This window comes from Cololabis saira, chromosome 21 (genome assembly GCF_033807715.1).
Source record: "Cololabis saira isolate AMF1-May2022 chromosome 21, fColSai1.1, whole genome shotgun sequence".
Taxonomy (NCBI): Eukaryota; Metazoa; Chordata; class Actinopteri; order Beloniformes; family Belonidae; genus Cololabis; species Cololabis saira.
The window spans coordinates 15,213,860-15,230,831 of NC_084607.1; the positions used below are offsets into that span (position 1 = coordinate 15,213,860).

Genomic DNA, 16,972 nt, shown 5'->3' on the forward strand with positions numbered 1-16,972 from the left:
TCTATGAGATGCTAGCGTTTGTATTGTTATTGTCCTCGTCAATTATTTCACAAAGTTCTGAACAAGAACTGCCAAGAGATGCAGTGTAAGACATCATACAGGATTAAACTGTTGATTATCAGTAGATGTGTCAGTAGTGCAGAGCATCCAGTCATCAACATGGTAACTGATTTGATTGTATGAATTATGCATAGCAGACATTTTGAGGCCAGAAATCCTTCCCTTCTGAGGATAGTGGCAGGGAACATTTGAATCTTTGTATAACTTAAATCTTTGTGCCAATATTGCAACTACATTAAAGTACAATCATTACATTTCCTACACAAATACTGTGGCACACTTGTAATAATACTTTGTATATGTATTTTAGTATGAAATAACAAAAATAAATGCATGAATACCTGGAGACATTTACTCCAGCTGTTAGATCTATATGTTGGAAATCCTCTTCCGGATCCTGGTGGTCCAGGAGAAGAAGCAACCATGCTCCTGAGCTAAAACAACTGGAGACGACACAGGTGTAATGAACCCATGTAACCACTAGGGGGAATCCACGTTGGTTTTTCTGTAGATGCCGTCTCTATCTTTACATATTTTCTGTAAGAGTGGCTTAAAATGAGCACAGCAACTAAAATGCAGCTTCTCTGAAAAGAGATTCACCGTGAAACTGTAAAAAGAAAAATATGACTATGAACTGAAAAGTATGATCTTGTTTTCACTTGTGAAATAAATGTTTCTCTACAGAACCAGTGAGGTTTTCTCCTTGGAGGAGTTTGCTTTTTGAAATAAACTTTCCAGAAGCAGAAGTAAACCTTGTCGCCTCTAGAGGGAGACTTTGCATTTCATAAATGACATCTGGTTCCAGTTGATTGCTTTCATCTTAAATCTATGATTAAAAATAACTTTAATAAATCAATTTCTGGGTCAATTTATATAAAATCCCCTCCCAAGTTAAGATCCAAACAACATAAATGATTATATACAATTATCCATCCATCCATCCATCCATCCATCCATCCATCCATCTATCCATCTAGCCGTTCTCTATACACGTTTAATCCTGTGCAGGGTCACAGCGGTCTGCCAGAGCCTCTCCCAGCTCATTACAGGCAAAAGGCAGAGATACACCCTTGACAGGTCGCGAGTCTATCGCAGAGCAATAACCAATTATACTATTACTAAATGTTTGTAGACTGATGATCTGACGTGAAAGGTTAATAGTTAAAACTGACTTCAAATTTTGTCAGATTACTTGGTAATCTGAGACACCAGCGACCACCAGAAACCCTATTAGGCCATCGTTAAGACACTGAGCTCAAAGAGAAGAAACTCCTACACGTTAGATAAGACCAACCAGAATCAAGCATTGGTGCTTTGTCTTCCTGGTGTGTGACAGCTACTGTACAGCAATATTTAATGTCTGCTTTAAAATCTCCAGTTACTGTTTGGGAATGTTTGTAAATGTCTGGGAAATGTCTTTTCCAGTGCATTTTAGCTTTTTAACTGCATTTTAAATAAGCGTAGCAATCTTCATACAACAATATTCTTTTATGCTTCAGCATCACTTGCTTGTGTTTTTGCATCCCACTCAAACATCAAGCATACATCCTGTTTGAGTAAACGTTATATGCTGTACCAAAGTTGCATCTTTTCATTATTAAACAGTTTGGGATGTTTCAGTATCATCTTTCAGGATCAGTGGATCCCAATCAAAACAGCAGGGTTAAATCCTGTTTTGTGGTACTAATAAATACAAACAAGCGTGTGGAATCACAGTCGCAGCAATAGGCATTCACAAACACATTTGTTTGTGAATGGGGGGCTGGCAATATTCAGACCCACAATGATCTGTGGGAATTCTTTATTTGAGGATAAAATCTTTATTGAGCTTCAGTAGGTGATAGAAGAGTGGACCAAAGCAATCCCACGCCACCATCTAGTGTTTGATAGTAGGAAGTGAAACAGCCAAGTGTGAATGGCAACTGTAGTACAAAAGCAGCCATTTTCAAGCACGTATTTATGTTCATAGTTCAGTAGTGGCTGGGTTTCAATCTTCTGCAAGGTGTGCCTCTCTTCAGTTACAGCTTCGTGCTACCTAAATAAAATATGTAAAATTGGCTGGAGATCAAAATGGGGATGCTGCATATTTCTGTTGTGATCTGAGTCGGTGACATAAGTATTATACAAATCTGAATGGGTCACGAAACATGTTTGCAGAATAAAGTTGACCCTGACTGACAAGAACCTGACATATCAAAGTTGTTGTACTGGCAGTAGCTTCAGAAACCCAAACATGGTTTTAATAACTTTGTTTTTCATACTATGTGTAAGTTATGATGAATATGACACATTTCTTGGGATGAGATCAACCGTTTTTTATTCATATTCCAAAGTACAAGGACGATACAAGTACAGATAAAAGAACTATTGTGTGAGAATAGAAGAACAAACGTGAAAGAAATAAAACATTTTTGATCAATATTTCTTTTTTTTTTTAAAGAAATATCAAGTCAAGCTCCAATCATACTGGAAGAAGCTGGTAATGTTGAGTAACAGTAAAATATGATAGTTATAGCAACATAACGCACACTTGATTAAATGCAAAGCATTTTTAAAAATGTAAGTTGCATATTTTTCCCTCATGTTTAAAAATAATAATCATTTGAGTGTTATTCACCTCAGTTTTGATGTGCTGTCAGCTTGTTTTTACAACTTGATGACACCTGTGATAAATTATGAAAAAAAAATGTTTTTTAATATAGGCTTCAAAAAGTGTTTCTAATCCACTTCAGGCAGAACTGGAGAGTCCAGGTTGATGCTGCCAACAAGACCACATCATCCACAAAAAAGCAGACATGGAATCCTGAGGCCTCCAAATTGGGAAGATCAGAAAGAGTTGAGGGGCAGAAAATCTATTAAAATCTATGAAAGTGGGCAATGACATGTATGAATGCAGCATGACACTGGTCAGGTGGAGCATTTAGGTTTCAGGTGAGGGCAGAGGGCAGATAAGTTGTGCTGCAGTCATGACATCCTGAATGATCAAGGCTGATCTCTTCAGGAAGGAGAAATACCTTATTCTCCATGAACACATGCAGAGAGGTAGTGATCAGCTTTCCCGACCTCCCAGAACATCCTTCAACACTTGAGGCCAGCTCCTTCTTCAGATCAGTATGCTTGCTATCAGTTTGGTGAAGCTGGGTGAACCTGTTCTTTTTTTCATTCCACAAAGTCCTTATCGTTGTTCTCTGACGGTATGCAATGAAAGTGCGTCAAATTCATTTCACCAGCCCTGTCTTTTTTTATTTTTTATCAAGTCTGACTCCATCTCCCTCCTGATCTTCCATTTAGTGAACCTCTAAGATAATTCCTTCACTGTGGGATGTACGTGAGGGTGTCAAAGGTGTAGGCCTCCTGTAGTCCCTTACATTTCAACAAAGATTCATCATATCAGTGTCATCATGCATCCTCTGTGGGTCAGTCACAAAAAGCAGTTACATAGCATCTCTTTGCCCTTAGTATTTGTAAAACACTTCAAGTCATATGTAGTTGAAGGTACATATGGAGACAAAGAGAACTAAAGGTTAGTTTTCTTCGTAAAAATAAAAGATACCAATAAAGAGAAGCAAAGCAACTATAGATAAATACAGTGTGACTACTGTTGTCCACTTCTGCCTGTCACCTGTTTTTTCTTTCTTTTTTATAGTTCATTTCATAAAGGCGCCACAATATCTCCCCTAGTTAAATTTAGATACGCAAACCTTTTTATATGTTCTGTTGAATAAAATAATTCATGTTCTCACTACTATGTTTGTTTTCTGAACGCAAATTTCAAAGTTTATCTGACCAAGATGATTTTTTTTACAGATAGAATTCAAGTTCACAATAGCAGCGTTCAGTTGCTGATAAGAATGCACAGAGATTAGTGACAAGTTGAAAGTTCCTCAACTGACCTCTGGCTCCAAAAGTTTTTTGTTTTTTTTCATTTTTATAGTTCATTTCATAAAGGCGCCACAGTGTCTCACCTGATTATACAGTAAAAAAAAGAGTAAATAAGTGAATAGTTTGCAGAATTTATAATATTTGAGCAGAAAATGTCATAAACAATTTCACACCGAATCATAAAAAATTATCAGACCAATGTTGAATCCTTAGATTGATCATTTGAACCTTTCAGTTATTTTAATACTGACATCATTACATCAAAGCATATTTTGAATAACCTTTTTTATCTCTTGGAGATGGAGCTCAAATTAAATCTTATTTCTAGTTAAAATGTCTCAATTTACTAAAAAAAACTCATTACACTTAAAACAAGACTCATCACTGGAAAAACAAACAATTTTCACCTGTTTCAAGTAGATTTTCACTTAAAATAAGTAGAAAGATCTGCCAGTGGAACAAGATTTTTTTGCTTGTAATAAGAAGATAAATCTTGTCCCACTGGCAGATTTTCCTACCTTTTTTAAGTGAAAATTTACTTGAAACAGGTAAAAATTGTCAAATAAGTTATTTTTCTGGTGTTATTTTTCTGGTGATGACTCTAAATGTTGAAATAGCAGTAAAACCACATTCATTGATGAAATGACATAAGGGATGGAAAGGGGGGATGGCAGTTTTACAGGGGGGATGATTTGGACCGTTTTTATTTCAGGGGGGATGTCATCCCCCCTCAACTCCAGTACTGGATGTAGGTGAAAACGGCACAGTCTCCTGTTTTCAAAATAAGATTATAAAACAAATCAGTTAAATATAGCTCAGTAGACTCAGTAGAATTATTAAATAATTTCAGACGCCTTGAAGGAGGCAATAAAGCTCTGATTTTATTCTAGTTTTCTCATTGTATATCAGAACTAAATTAAAATTTGATCATGTGCATTTGTTCTTTTTTCAGGATAACTTTTCAGATCAGAAAAGGCTAGCAGGAAAGGCTAATCCTACCACTATTTTAAAGGACAAATACTATAAAGTGACTCATGTATGTGATGTAGTATACAAGTAAAAATGTCAAAATCTCTGCAAACAATATCTGCTCTTGTCTCGGTTTTTTTTCTTTTCAAATAATTTTAAAAACACTTCTTAAAATTAGACACATTTTTATTGATCCATAGACGTAAAGTTTAAGAACTCAAATACAAATACAGATTGACTGATGTGTAATGATAATAATAACTTGCATTTAGTAAGAACTATAGTAAAACAGAAATAAAAATGATGAAGTAAAAATCAAAGGACATATTATGAACAACAGTCATGTTGGTCAGGAGCAAATACAAGTACAGCAATAATTATGCCAGCACAGCACAATTGCTTTGGATCAATAATAGTAGATGTTTGTAATGATGTGTAACACCAACTAAATATGCCTCTGAAACGCCTTCTATAAGAATTGATATACATAACAAAATAAAGAGAATTTTACAGAATTTCTATAACATGATTTCCTTCTGATCTTCAAATTAAAAAATCATATTCCCGTTCATCTTATTTCTAATCTTTTTTCAGGTTGAAAATTATGTGTACAATTAAATGTCTTCTGACACAGATTTAATGAATAATTAATAATTCAGTTCAAGAAAATGTAAGCTGAAAGCAAAATCTGTAAATTTACAACTATCAAACATCTAAAAGCTACATTTTACAAATTGTTGAAGTTTTAAAAAAGAACTGGAGAATCAGTTTTGATGAATTATGGTTAAATGTAATTGATATCAGCTCTAAGTTGGTTAGAAAGAGGTACACAACAAGTTAATCTATCTTTCTAGTATTTTTCTTTCATTTTTTCCTCCACCTCCTTTTTCTGGTTCTCCATCTCAGTATCCTGATAAAACAGTGTCTCCAGGACAGTTTTCTTTTTTCCTGATGTATCCAGCCCTTCACACAGAGAGTCATGGATCTTCTTCCATGAGTCCATCTCTGAGCTCCACAGAGCAGATCTGGCTCTGATAAACTGAGATACCTCGGTCTCGCTGCCTTTGGCCAGACTGACGCCGTCTTTACAGATGAAGAAGATATCCATCCCAAGGAAGAAAGCATTGGCCACAATGAAAATGGGTCTGGCTGATTTAGTAGCAGCAAGAGACCCTTTAGCAGCTGCCTGACCAACATCTGGGATGTCTGAGGCCACCCTTGGGACGTTACGTAGAGCTTTACCCTCTTGAGCCACCACTTTACCAGCACTGGAAACCAGATCCTCACTTTTTAACAGCTTAAAAGCAGAGACACCATCTACAAGTGCATCAATGCCTTTACCAACTGCTCCAACTTTACAGACCATCTTGCCTACAAATTTAGCCAACTCCAATTTACTTGTTTGTCTGGTAACCTCCTCCAGACAATCCTGGAGTTTTGTCACATCATCCATGAAGCTTTGAAGGACTTCATTGGCTTCCTTCTGCTGTTTGAGATTAACACCAAATTCAGTGGCAGTTGTGACGATGCTGTTGACTCCACTGGTGACTCCCATCCCGACACCAGTCATTGTCAGAGCTAGAGACACTCCTGCTGTAACAGGAATTAATGCCAGACCAACAATAGACAGCACACCTCCAACTGCCCCCACCGAGCTGCCTGCCACGCTGGAGATCTTCGCTCCTTTATTCATCCGGTCTAACTGAACTGCATTTCCCTCCAGCTTATTAAGGAACTGCAACATCCTGGGCTGACGCTCACTGAACTCCTTGATGAAAACTTCACAAGATTGCTCTTGGAACAAGAACACCATCCGGAAGTGTGTGTCCACCCTGAGAGGGTAAGAAAGAAATTGAAACATGCATGTACAAGGAAGGAGACAAACATGTACATCAATATGAACATTTTTTGTATTAATAGGGTTTTGGTTCCTTATTATTTTGTTTCTTTTTATCAGTATGGCCGGAGTATGAGCCATCCCAAACTTATTAAAATCCGTTCTATGGCCTTTGAGGAGAGACTATTTTCTTTAGGGTTGATATAAGTCAATCTAGATGCCTGCAAAGACAATTATAATAGTCAGATGTTGACGAACCTATATGCCATGTTTGTTATTTCTAAAATTTTTGTTGCTTGGATGTTTTAAGGGAAAAAAAAAAAGAAGATCATTATTTTCTTCCCAAATTCATTTAGATTACAGATAATTTGTTACTTGGGCCCCAAATTATGAGGTATTTCTCTTTATGGTGTAATAGCTTGTTAAAATAATCTCTCTCTCTATTCCTATGCCCCCTCTTCCTCTCAAAATAAGACCTTTTACACTCTCAGTGTTACATGGTGCTAAAAAAAACAAGACAGAACTAGTTCATCATCTTATTAACCAGCCAATATATACAACATTATTTTGTTGATGCATACCTATGGCCATAAATACCACACACTTTAGTAGAGTAAATATATAAACAACCAAGCAAACCCTTAAAAAAGTAGCTGTGCTCACTAACAGGTGTGTTGATGCCAAGAGACATCTAAAACATGCAGCCATATCATAGCTAGAAGGTCCTGTGTTCAATTCCCATCGGGGACGCTGTGGGTGCTGAGTGTGTGTTAAATTCCCCCATGACTTCACAGGGTGGGGTTGGTGAAAGGGCTTTTCTGTGTGGAGTTTGCATGTTCTCCCCGTGTTCCCTTGGGTAGCAATGTGAGCTACCCTCACAAAAACATGCAACAGTCCTGGGCTATACATGCCCCCTCTGGCCAACCGGGGCGCCAGATGGGGTGGGGAGGATCCGGCCGGAATGACGTGATCCTTCCACGTGCTACGTCCGGCCGGAGAAACCCCACCCTGTCTGGTGAAAAGAAGCTGCTCACTCCTCAGGTTAAGGAGGAGACCTGAGCTCAGTGCAGGGCGCTCCCTGGGTTGGTAGATGGGAGCAATGCCCAGGACTGTCACTTAGGTAGGAGCACTGGGTGATAAATAAAATGGGGAAAAAAACGGGATAAAAAAATATATTAAAGGAGCTTGAGGCTCCTTTTCAGAAATGAGACTCTCTAGCGCCACCCTTCACCACGACGGCCGTTGGGGGTACTGCAGCCAACAGCGAAGCCGGCACGGGAGAACGGGGAGAACGCACATGCAGCGTCATGTGACGTCACATCCGCAGCCCAGCGCGGGAAATTCGGGACCGAATTGCAGCACATTTTGCAGCACACAGCCTGTTTAAGGCAAAGGAGAGATACACTACTAGAGGAATCATTCTTTTGGGTTTGGAACGCTTCATCAGACATTATTACTAGAAAACTTAAAATGTATACAGATTTTTTTCATAAATCCTGCCACAATCCGGCCTCAAGCTCCTTTAAAAAAAAAAAGGAACATAAAGGGGTTATCACTATAAACCAAGCTATACTGACTTTAGGGACATAAACATACCTGGGTAAAACTTACCTGATTTCATCAAGCTGATTTATGTGATCAAGCATCTGCCGTATGTCACTTTCAGTCAAACCAACATTGAGTTTTACTTCAACTTCTTTGATCATCTTCAGGCGAACATCATTGAAGCAGCTGTGAAAAACAAAGTTACCTTTTTTTCTCCATAGGATAATATTAATGACTAAATTATTACTGTAAAATGGATGTTGTTTTGCAAATCTATATGAACCTTTTCTCCATCTTCTCACAGATGATCTTGCAGGTCTGTATGTATTTACCCAGCTGATATGCCATGACGTCTGCGTTCTGAAGTTTGGGAAGGAAGAAGACGTTTGCGTCTCTTTTAAACCCCAGGAGCAGAGGACAGATGAGTCGTGCCGTGGAGATGGCGGCCTGAACGTGATCAAGGCTGACGTCTTTAGGAAGGGACAAGACCTCATTCTCAGCGAACACGTGCAGAGACGTGACGGCCAGCTTCTCCACTGCATCCAGGAAGCAGGCCAGCTTCTCCAGACCTCCCAGAACATCCTTCACCACTTCAGCCAGCTCCTTCTCCACCGCTGTACGCCTGCTGTCTGTTTTAAACTTGCTCTTCATATATTCCCCGAAGGCCTTACCTTTGTTCTGTGACTGTTTAACATGACTCAGGTGTAAGGTGATTTTATCAGCTCTGTCTTTGATATCCTTCATCATGTGCAGCTCTGTCTCCCTCATGAGCATCCATTTAGAGAACCTCTCACAGAATCCCCTCACTGTGTGGATGTAGGTGAGGGTATCTGAGGTGTAACGACACAAGGCCTCCTGTAGTTCCTTTCTGTAAAACAAAGCATCGACCACTTGTGACATTTGAAAATAAAATACTAGAGAACACTTTAACAATATGCAATTTTGATTTCTTTGATGTTTTATATAAAAGGTATTTGTTATTTTCTACAGTATTTGCCATGTCTTAGCTGTGGAGCGTCAACATTGAGAGTTTCATATGATGTTAGTTACGTCCGAGGTGCGACAACTATCACAGCCATTCTGTCTTTACACCTTGGACAGAGAAAACGTGTGAGCAGAAAAGATGCATCAGCTCCATCTTATTCAGGTGTTTGAAAAAGTCCTAATTAGAGAACAAGATATGTAGTGGACAGAGAAAACAGGTATGAAAAGAAAAAGCTATTACAGATCTGCAAGGATGAAGAAAAAGAAAAAGCCAAAACAAATGCATCTTTATCTTTGAGATCTTTTTGAGCCGAAAGGAATATTAAGGTCTGGCATCCACTGACAGCACAAGACGTAACAACAGGAACAGAAAAGTTTTGCCCTGGCTACCCTAAAAATGTTCTGCTGTGTGATGTGAGCTTCAGCAAAAAAACGAACAAATGAAATAAAATATAAAAGGCTGTCCTGAATGTGGAGCGGCATTTTCAACATTCTCAAATCATAGGCTTTGATTTCAAAACACGCCATCATTGTGGAAATGTGCTAAATTTCTACATTTTACATTCTTTTTAGCACAGCATTCAACACCATAATCCTACAACAAATCATCTGCAAACTGGGCCGGCTGGGACTCACAACCTCCCTTTGCAACTGGCTGCTGGATTTCTGCAGTGCGAGGCCGATTGTGAGTGACGCCAGTCACCCTCTATATCAAATATAGATACATGCATATATATATATACATATTTCTGCTGCTAGTTCCATTACATCTGCCTTTTTGCACTTATTATACTGTATTGTAGTGTATATTGTCCATCAGTGTATATATTTTTAAAAGTTTTGCATTTTAGTATTTCTGTATTAGGAATTGTCTGTTTTATCAGTTGTGTCTGTGCATTTTTCATTTTAACAGTTTTCATCGCTGGTGAATGATAAATGTCTTCTCAACTCTTTCTATGTCTGGTACATTTGAAGAATTGACATTAAAGCTGACTTTGACTGTGTAAGAGACACCACAGACTGTCCAGACTTCCAGCAAGAAATAAAAAGAGACAAAAAGAAGAATATTATAAAGATCAGCTTGTATTGCAGTTTGTTTTTGTTATAAATGTTGAACATTTGGAGGCACAAAGGCAGTAAAAGGCGTTTTTTGCAAATTAAAACCTGCAAATTAGAAGAAACAAAACGACTACAAAGAGACATACTGTATCATGACCCATTTGACCTATTTGTCTCTCTTTGCTTGTGTTGTTGTGTTACATAACCTCTTATTTAATAAAGGCGCCTCAACAGTATCTCACAGCAATAACATGATAACAGCAATAAATGATACGTTATATACAATAGGGGTATTCATAGACCTACGAAAGGCATTCGACACCATTCACCATGGACTGCTGCTAAAGAAATTGACAATAAACTAAATTGGAAATCACATATAAACAACCTAAGGCTAAAACTATCCAGAACCATTACTGTAATGAACAAAATGAAAACAGTCCTAAACACAAAGTTACTTTATCTGCTATATTGTTCCCTCGTATTCCCACACATCAGCTATTGTGTTGAAGTCTGGGGGAACAACTATAAAACAGTAATAAACCCAATTTATTTACTTCAGAAGAAAGCCATTAGAACTGTTTGCAAGTCTGATTATTATTTGCCTACAAACCCACTGTTTATTGACCTCAAATCCTTAAAATTAATTGATATAGTTGAATTAAACACTGCACTCCTAATGTATAAGGCACACAACCATCTCCTTCCATCCTGTGTCCAGAGTCTGTTCCAGGCTAGAGATAGCCGGTACGACCTGAGAGGCACTGCCATATAATACAACCAAAACTAGGATAAATACTAAAGAAAGATGCATATCGGTTGCAGGAGTTAAAATATGGAACACCCTAAATAAGGAATTAAAAAACTGTAGTTCAATAAATAAATTTGAAACGATGTATAAATCCAATATAATCGAAAGATACAGAACATTAGTGTGATACAAAACTATATATATATATATATATATATATATATATATATATATATATATATATATATATTATGCCCCCATACTTGTAATATGAAGAGTGTCAAGTTGATCAAAGGGGAAAAAAGGAGGAAAGACAAGTTCAGCTCCACGAGCCTGCACTGATTTGCATTACAGTAAATAAAATAAAATACATTTGACTAAAATAAGCCTTTAATCCCCAAAAGTATTATTTCAGCAGCATCTTAAATAATTAAGTTGGGGATGAACTGTAGGAAGATATGAAATTTAACTAGAAAGTAGAATTAATTTTCTCTTTTTCTGTTTCAAGAGTAGACGGTACAACTATTGCAGCGATATGTCAGGAAAAACTAAACTGGGAGCCTAACTTGAAGACTTTGCATAATGCTTCTAGTTAAGTCACCAAGTCATTGTATTTTTTACTGGATAGAGCAAATATTTGTACTTTACCTTGCAGACATCGTCTCCTCTTTGCAGTAGAAGCTTTGTGGCCTCTGCTTTACTTGAATTAAACAGCAGTTGTAAACCCAATGATTTACTCAGTCACATGTTTCACTCCGATAAAACATTGTAACGTCACTCTTTCGGTTTCACTTTGAGCATCAAAAAGCGTAACCTTGTCCCGATACCTGAGTTTTGTTTGTTAAGTGCTTCAATGGAAAAAAAAAACCTACTAAACTGGTTGTGCTCAACTGCTCAGGGTCACAGGGACCTGCTGCCTCATCTATTTTAAGAATATTTGCATGTCCCTCCATGACACATTGACATTTTCCTCTTTCCATTTTCCAAAGGTGTAAAAGGTTTTGTGACAAGAAATTGTCTCGGAATCATTCTTGAGATTAAGTTTTCACACAGGAGGGTCAGTCAGCACATTTGCATTACAACCTGGCATGTAATAATAAAAGTAAAAGCTCTCAAATGCCAACAGGCTATAATAATAATATTAATAATAATAATAATAATAATAATAATAATAATAATAATAATAATAATAGCTTACTTATATAGCGCCTTTCATGATACCCAAGGTCGCTTAACAAAGGTGGGAGAAACAAACAAATGTGTCAGTAGTTACAGTATGTTGCTGCTTCAATAATATTCTGAGATGTAGGAGCAGCCACTCGACTCAAGTACCTCCTGGAAGACACATCTTTTCATCTTTTGGCTGAGCTCTCTTTTCACCACAACAAACCGCCACCCAGCCTGTATTACTGCACACACATTCCATCCAGCAGTCAACCTCCTGCTCGATTCTTCCCCCACTCATAATACTGTATGGATTCCCATCCCTGCCGCTTCACACTTTGCTGTGAACCACTTCAGACAAAACTGGAGGGTCCACATTGATGCTGCCAACAAGACCACATGATCCACAAAATGCAGACATGGAAGTCGTGATGCAGTCATGACATCCTGAATGATCAAGGCTGATGTCTTCAGAAAGGAGAAAGACCTGATTCTCTATGAACATATGCAGAGCATGAGACACTCCAATCATGCGATCATCCCCTGATGGTGTCTTTTTAGACGTAGCTTTCTTGTATAAAGGAATGTTGTGTTGGGTGGGAAGGGAAGAATTTAAAAAAAATAAATAAACTTAACACCAGCATTGCCCCACCTGTGTCCAACTGGACTCACGGCAGTCTGACCAGCACTTATCCATGCTGGACCCTCCTGAGTGATTCCTTGATTGTGTTGTTCTCCCACAAGTTGCTTTGGATAAAAGCGTCTGCTAAATGACAGTAGTAGTAGTAAAGAGGTACTGACCAGCTTCAGATCAGAATGCTTGCTTTCAGTTTGGGGGGATGCTCAGTTGGTACTAATGGGCCCAAAGTGTGCCAGGAAAATATCCCCCACACCATTACACCACCACCACCAGCTTGAACCGTAGGATGGATCCATGTTGTTGTTGACACCAAATTCTGACCCTAACATCCAAATGTTGCAGCAGAAATCGAGACTCATCAGACCAGGCAACGTTGTTCCAGTCTTCTCTTGTCCAGTTTTGGTGAGCCTGTGTGAATTGTGGCCTCAGTTTCCTGTTCTTAGCTGACCGGAGTGGCAGCCGGTGTGGTCTTCTGCTGCTGAAGATCATCCGCCTCAAGGTTTGACGTGTTGTGGGTTCAGAGTTGCTCTTCTGCATAGCTCAGTTTGGGGGGAGTGATAGTCTAGTGACTACAGAGGTGGGCTTGGGTCTGGTCGGAGCCAGGTTCAAGCCCCGGAATTGCAACCAAGATGAACCACCTTGGGCCCTTGAGCAAGGCCCTTAACCCTAATTAACCCAGGCGAAATGGCGTGTTTGTTCTCTCAGATGTAAGTCGCTTTGGATAAAAGTGTCTGCTAAATGACCGTAGTAGTAGCTGGAACCAGTCTGGCCATTCTCTTTTTCGGTCCATTCTGTGTCAACCCTTGAGATAGTTCAGGGTGAAAATACCAGTAGTTCAGCAGTTTCTGAAATACTCAGACCAGCCCATCTGGCGCCAACAACAAAATTCAGGAAAACAAATATGAACTGAGAAATGCCGGTTCATTCAAAAACCAAAAGGCAAGAACAAAGTCAAAAGAACATTGTATTTCAGTAAATGGTGTAAAACTATGGAATTGTTGCGAAAAAGACTTAAGAATGTGTAGTTCAATCCATACCTTCAAAAAAATGTTTAAAATTAAGTCTATCAACGGGTATAAAAAAATACTGTAATGGGATAGATTGTAATGCAATCAAATTCATCAAACAAACAAAACAAACAAACAAAAACAACCATGCTATGTTCAAAGTAACTTAAATCACCTTTTTTCCCCCCATTCTGATGCTCGGTTTGAACTGCAGTAACTCAACTATGTTTACTAAATGCATTGAGTTTCTGCCATGTGATTGGCTAATCAGAAACTTGCATTAACAAGCAGTTGGACAGGTGTACCCAATAAAGTGGCCAGTGTGTACACACACACGCACACACGCACAAGCAAGAAGCAATACTCATCAAAAAGCTGAAAAAGTTTACTTTTTCAAGATAAAACTGGAGCTGTAATCAAAGAACACTGAAATACAAGCCCAAAACTAAAACACAGAAACAAGAATCACAACAACACACTGTAAAAATTCTATCAGAGGAATAATCAAGAACTTACAATGTGAAGCTTTTTAATGAAAATGTAGTCGATGACTATGATTATAATTTGCTCTAGAGCAGGTTATAAGGAAATAAGTGCTACGTTTATTTATAATGTAGTTCTGTTCCCTATTCAGGACTGTATTTTAGCTTTAAATATGACTTGAAAATGGTCTTCATTTATCAGACCACAAAACATAAATGTTACCTTTCCTCTGGCCTGTAATGAGCTGTGATAAGCTCCAGCAGACCCCTGTCACCCCGTATAGCAGAGTTCCTCGAGGACTGATGTCCAGCAGATGCTTCCCTGCATCAACACACCTGATTCAAATTAGTGGTCATTATCATCAGCTTGTCATCAAAGTCTGTAGAAGTCTGTTAATGAAGCAGTCATTTGTATCAGGGGCTTGTTGAGCTGCATTTTGTAATAACGGTGCATTTTGTAATAAACGTCCAAAATGTAATAACTTTTTCATTTTATTTTGTAATAAAGCTGCATTTTGTAATAAACTGCCCCCTTTTGTAATAAATTTTGTTATTGTCCCGCTGCTGCTTCCACATGACTGCTGTGTGCTGCTGACCGTATGTAAAAACTAAATTTTCTCATATTCATGGGTTTCAGTCACGTGACATTTTTTGTTGTCAGCGCCATCTTGAGGACCGACCGAGGACCTTTCCGTCGCGCAGCCAATATGACGTCTCACCTAATAACTCACTTAACTCCCGAAGAACAGCAACGGTATCTACAGAAAATTGACACTTTAGGTTTCGATCCGTATCTAATATCTAATCAATTACTGACTCCACTCCAGTCTGCCAAAAACCTGCCAGATTTGTCTTTTGCGGACATATATATCTACCTGGTCCACAATCCTTCTCCATACACCGGCAAAGCTCTCAAAGCTTTTAAAGTACCAAAGCTTACCGCTACTTCACATCATGATGGGTTAAAGATGCCAAACTTCATCATGTGGAGGCCAAAAAAATGTTGGTGGTAACAGGAAAGGTAAGTGACAGTCTGGTGATGAATAGCATGAGCATTGAATTGCCTGCACAGGATACGTTTATGTAATGAAAAGTAAGAAGGCAGTTCACTTTTTCAGTAACGTTACTCTCTAGAAAGTAAAAGCATATCATCATGTCACCATAAAACTTTATTAAAACATAAAATATAAAATATGATTTATTATATTATTAATGCAAATGTTCATCTTGCGCTCCCGATCTCCTGCGCGGTGCGTCCCGTGACGTCTCCATCACCAAGCGGCTCTCCCAAATCCAACTCAGCCTGGATCTCGTGTCCTCTGCTTTTTCCCCACATCTCAGTAATGATCTGACATGCTGGCTGCATTTAACACCACGAACATGCCGCTCATTCACGCTGTTCGCTGTTTGATTGCGTCACCACACGCAGTTATTAATTGTTTCCCCCCCCCCCCCACTTACAGGACCTTTTCTCTCCCTCCCGTCCGATGTTCCGGGACCTATATAATAATAGGATATTATTTATTTCTGCCACTTTATTGTGGTTTTTGTGGTGAAATGAGGAGGAATCATAGATAACTTCTCATTTCAACTAACTGGATCAGCCGTTCCTCATCATGACTGTTTCCTACAGCGCTTTCAACCGGCTTTCAACACGAGTGAAAGGAAGAAAATAAAAGAACATTTAAACATCACAATATCCCACGGCCCACTAAAAGCACTGATAAAACGTCAATCCCGTTTTTTTAGACTTATTATTGTCGCATCCCACGGCACAACAGATAGACGGCATGCTGAAAGTCGGTCCTAAAGATGGCGCTGCGAGTACTGTGTGACGTCACATGAAATCCATGAATAATCTTGTAAGCACCGTTTTTTTGCCCTGCTGCTTTCTTCCCAATTTGATATTGATTTATTAGGTACCTTCCTAAATCAGACAATCAGACACATACGTGGTGACAGACACAACTAAAGGATGTTTGCTTTTGAATTGAATCACATCTAAGAGAGCAAGGTGGACCCAACTTGGGGATAGATGCATAGGCTAGGTCAGTGTTTCTCAACTGTTAGGATTTAAAAGCTGAAAGCATTTTCCAACACTGGTGGGCTTTCTCTTTATATTCAAAGTAACCTTGTATGCAGTAAGACACGGAGCCACCTCCTGGTGTTACGGGTAGACTGGAAGTTGAGTACAATATACATACCATTGTTGAGAGGAGACATTGGGGGAGAAACAGATGTTTAGCATTGGGGGGGTTTATCTGCCACCTGGGGTGGCGCCCCAGGTGAGAGAAATAACAAAGGAGATAGAAGTGACACCTTTTGGGGGTCTTTTACCGTTTCCCTCCACCAATGAAATTCACTTGCAAAGAACACCCCCTTTTAGAGTATAAAGTCAACTGAACTCATGAAAACGCTGTGCATTTCTCTCTGACCCACGCGGTCTGAAGAAGTGTACCTCCGACCGGAGACAAATGTACCTCCGGCCGGAAAAACATTGTGCTTGACATGATTAAAAGTTGTATTAACCTGTAATTCTTTCCACTAGTCTTTCTTGATTCACCAGACAAACGAACACGGACTATCTTTCAA

The 16,972-nt window shown here is 38.8% G+C and overlaps 1 protein-coding gene across 2 annotated transcripts; it reads right to left on the reverse strand.

Moving 5' to 3' along the window:
- Positions 1 to 5,425: 5,425 nt before the first annotated feature.
- LOC133422125 (uncharacterized) lies at positions 5,426 to 11,767 on the reverse strand. 2 transcript variants are annotated; one of them, XM_061712025.1, is made up of 4 exons: positions 11,736 to 11,767; positions 8,577 to 9,161; positions 8,360 to 8,479; positions 5,426 to 6,743 (listed from the first exon to the last, which is right to left on the reverse strand). In XM_061712025.1, the coding sequence occupies exons 1-4, from the start codon at positions 11,744 to 11,746 to the stop codon at positions 5,762 to 5,764; spliced, it is 1,698 nt and encodes a 565-aa protein (XP_061568009.1). In that variant the 5' UTR covers positions 11,747 to 11,767; the 3' UTR covers positions 5,426 to 5,761. The 2 variants fall into 2 exon arrangements, with proteins under 2 accessions (XP_061568009.1, XP_061568008.1); XM_061712024.1 differs by lacking the exon at positions 11,736 to 11,767 and having other exon boundaries at positions 8,577 to 9,193.
- Between the last annotated feature and the right edge of the window lie 5,205 nt (positions 11,768 to 16,972).

Coding starts and splice junctions, on each gene's coding strand:
- LOC133422125 (XM_061712024.1), bottom strand. CDS start 9,193: ATGTCACAAGTGGTCGATGCTTTGTTTTACAGAAAGGAACTACAGGAG. Junction 8,480..8,576: donor TGTGAGAAGATGGAGAAAAG/GTTCATATAGAT, acceptor TGTTTTTCACAG/CTGCTTCAATGATGTTCGCC. Junction 6,744..8,359: donor AATCAGCTTGATGAAATCAG/GTAAGTTTTACC, acceptor TTACCCTCTCAG/GGTGGACACACACTTCCGGA.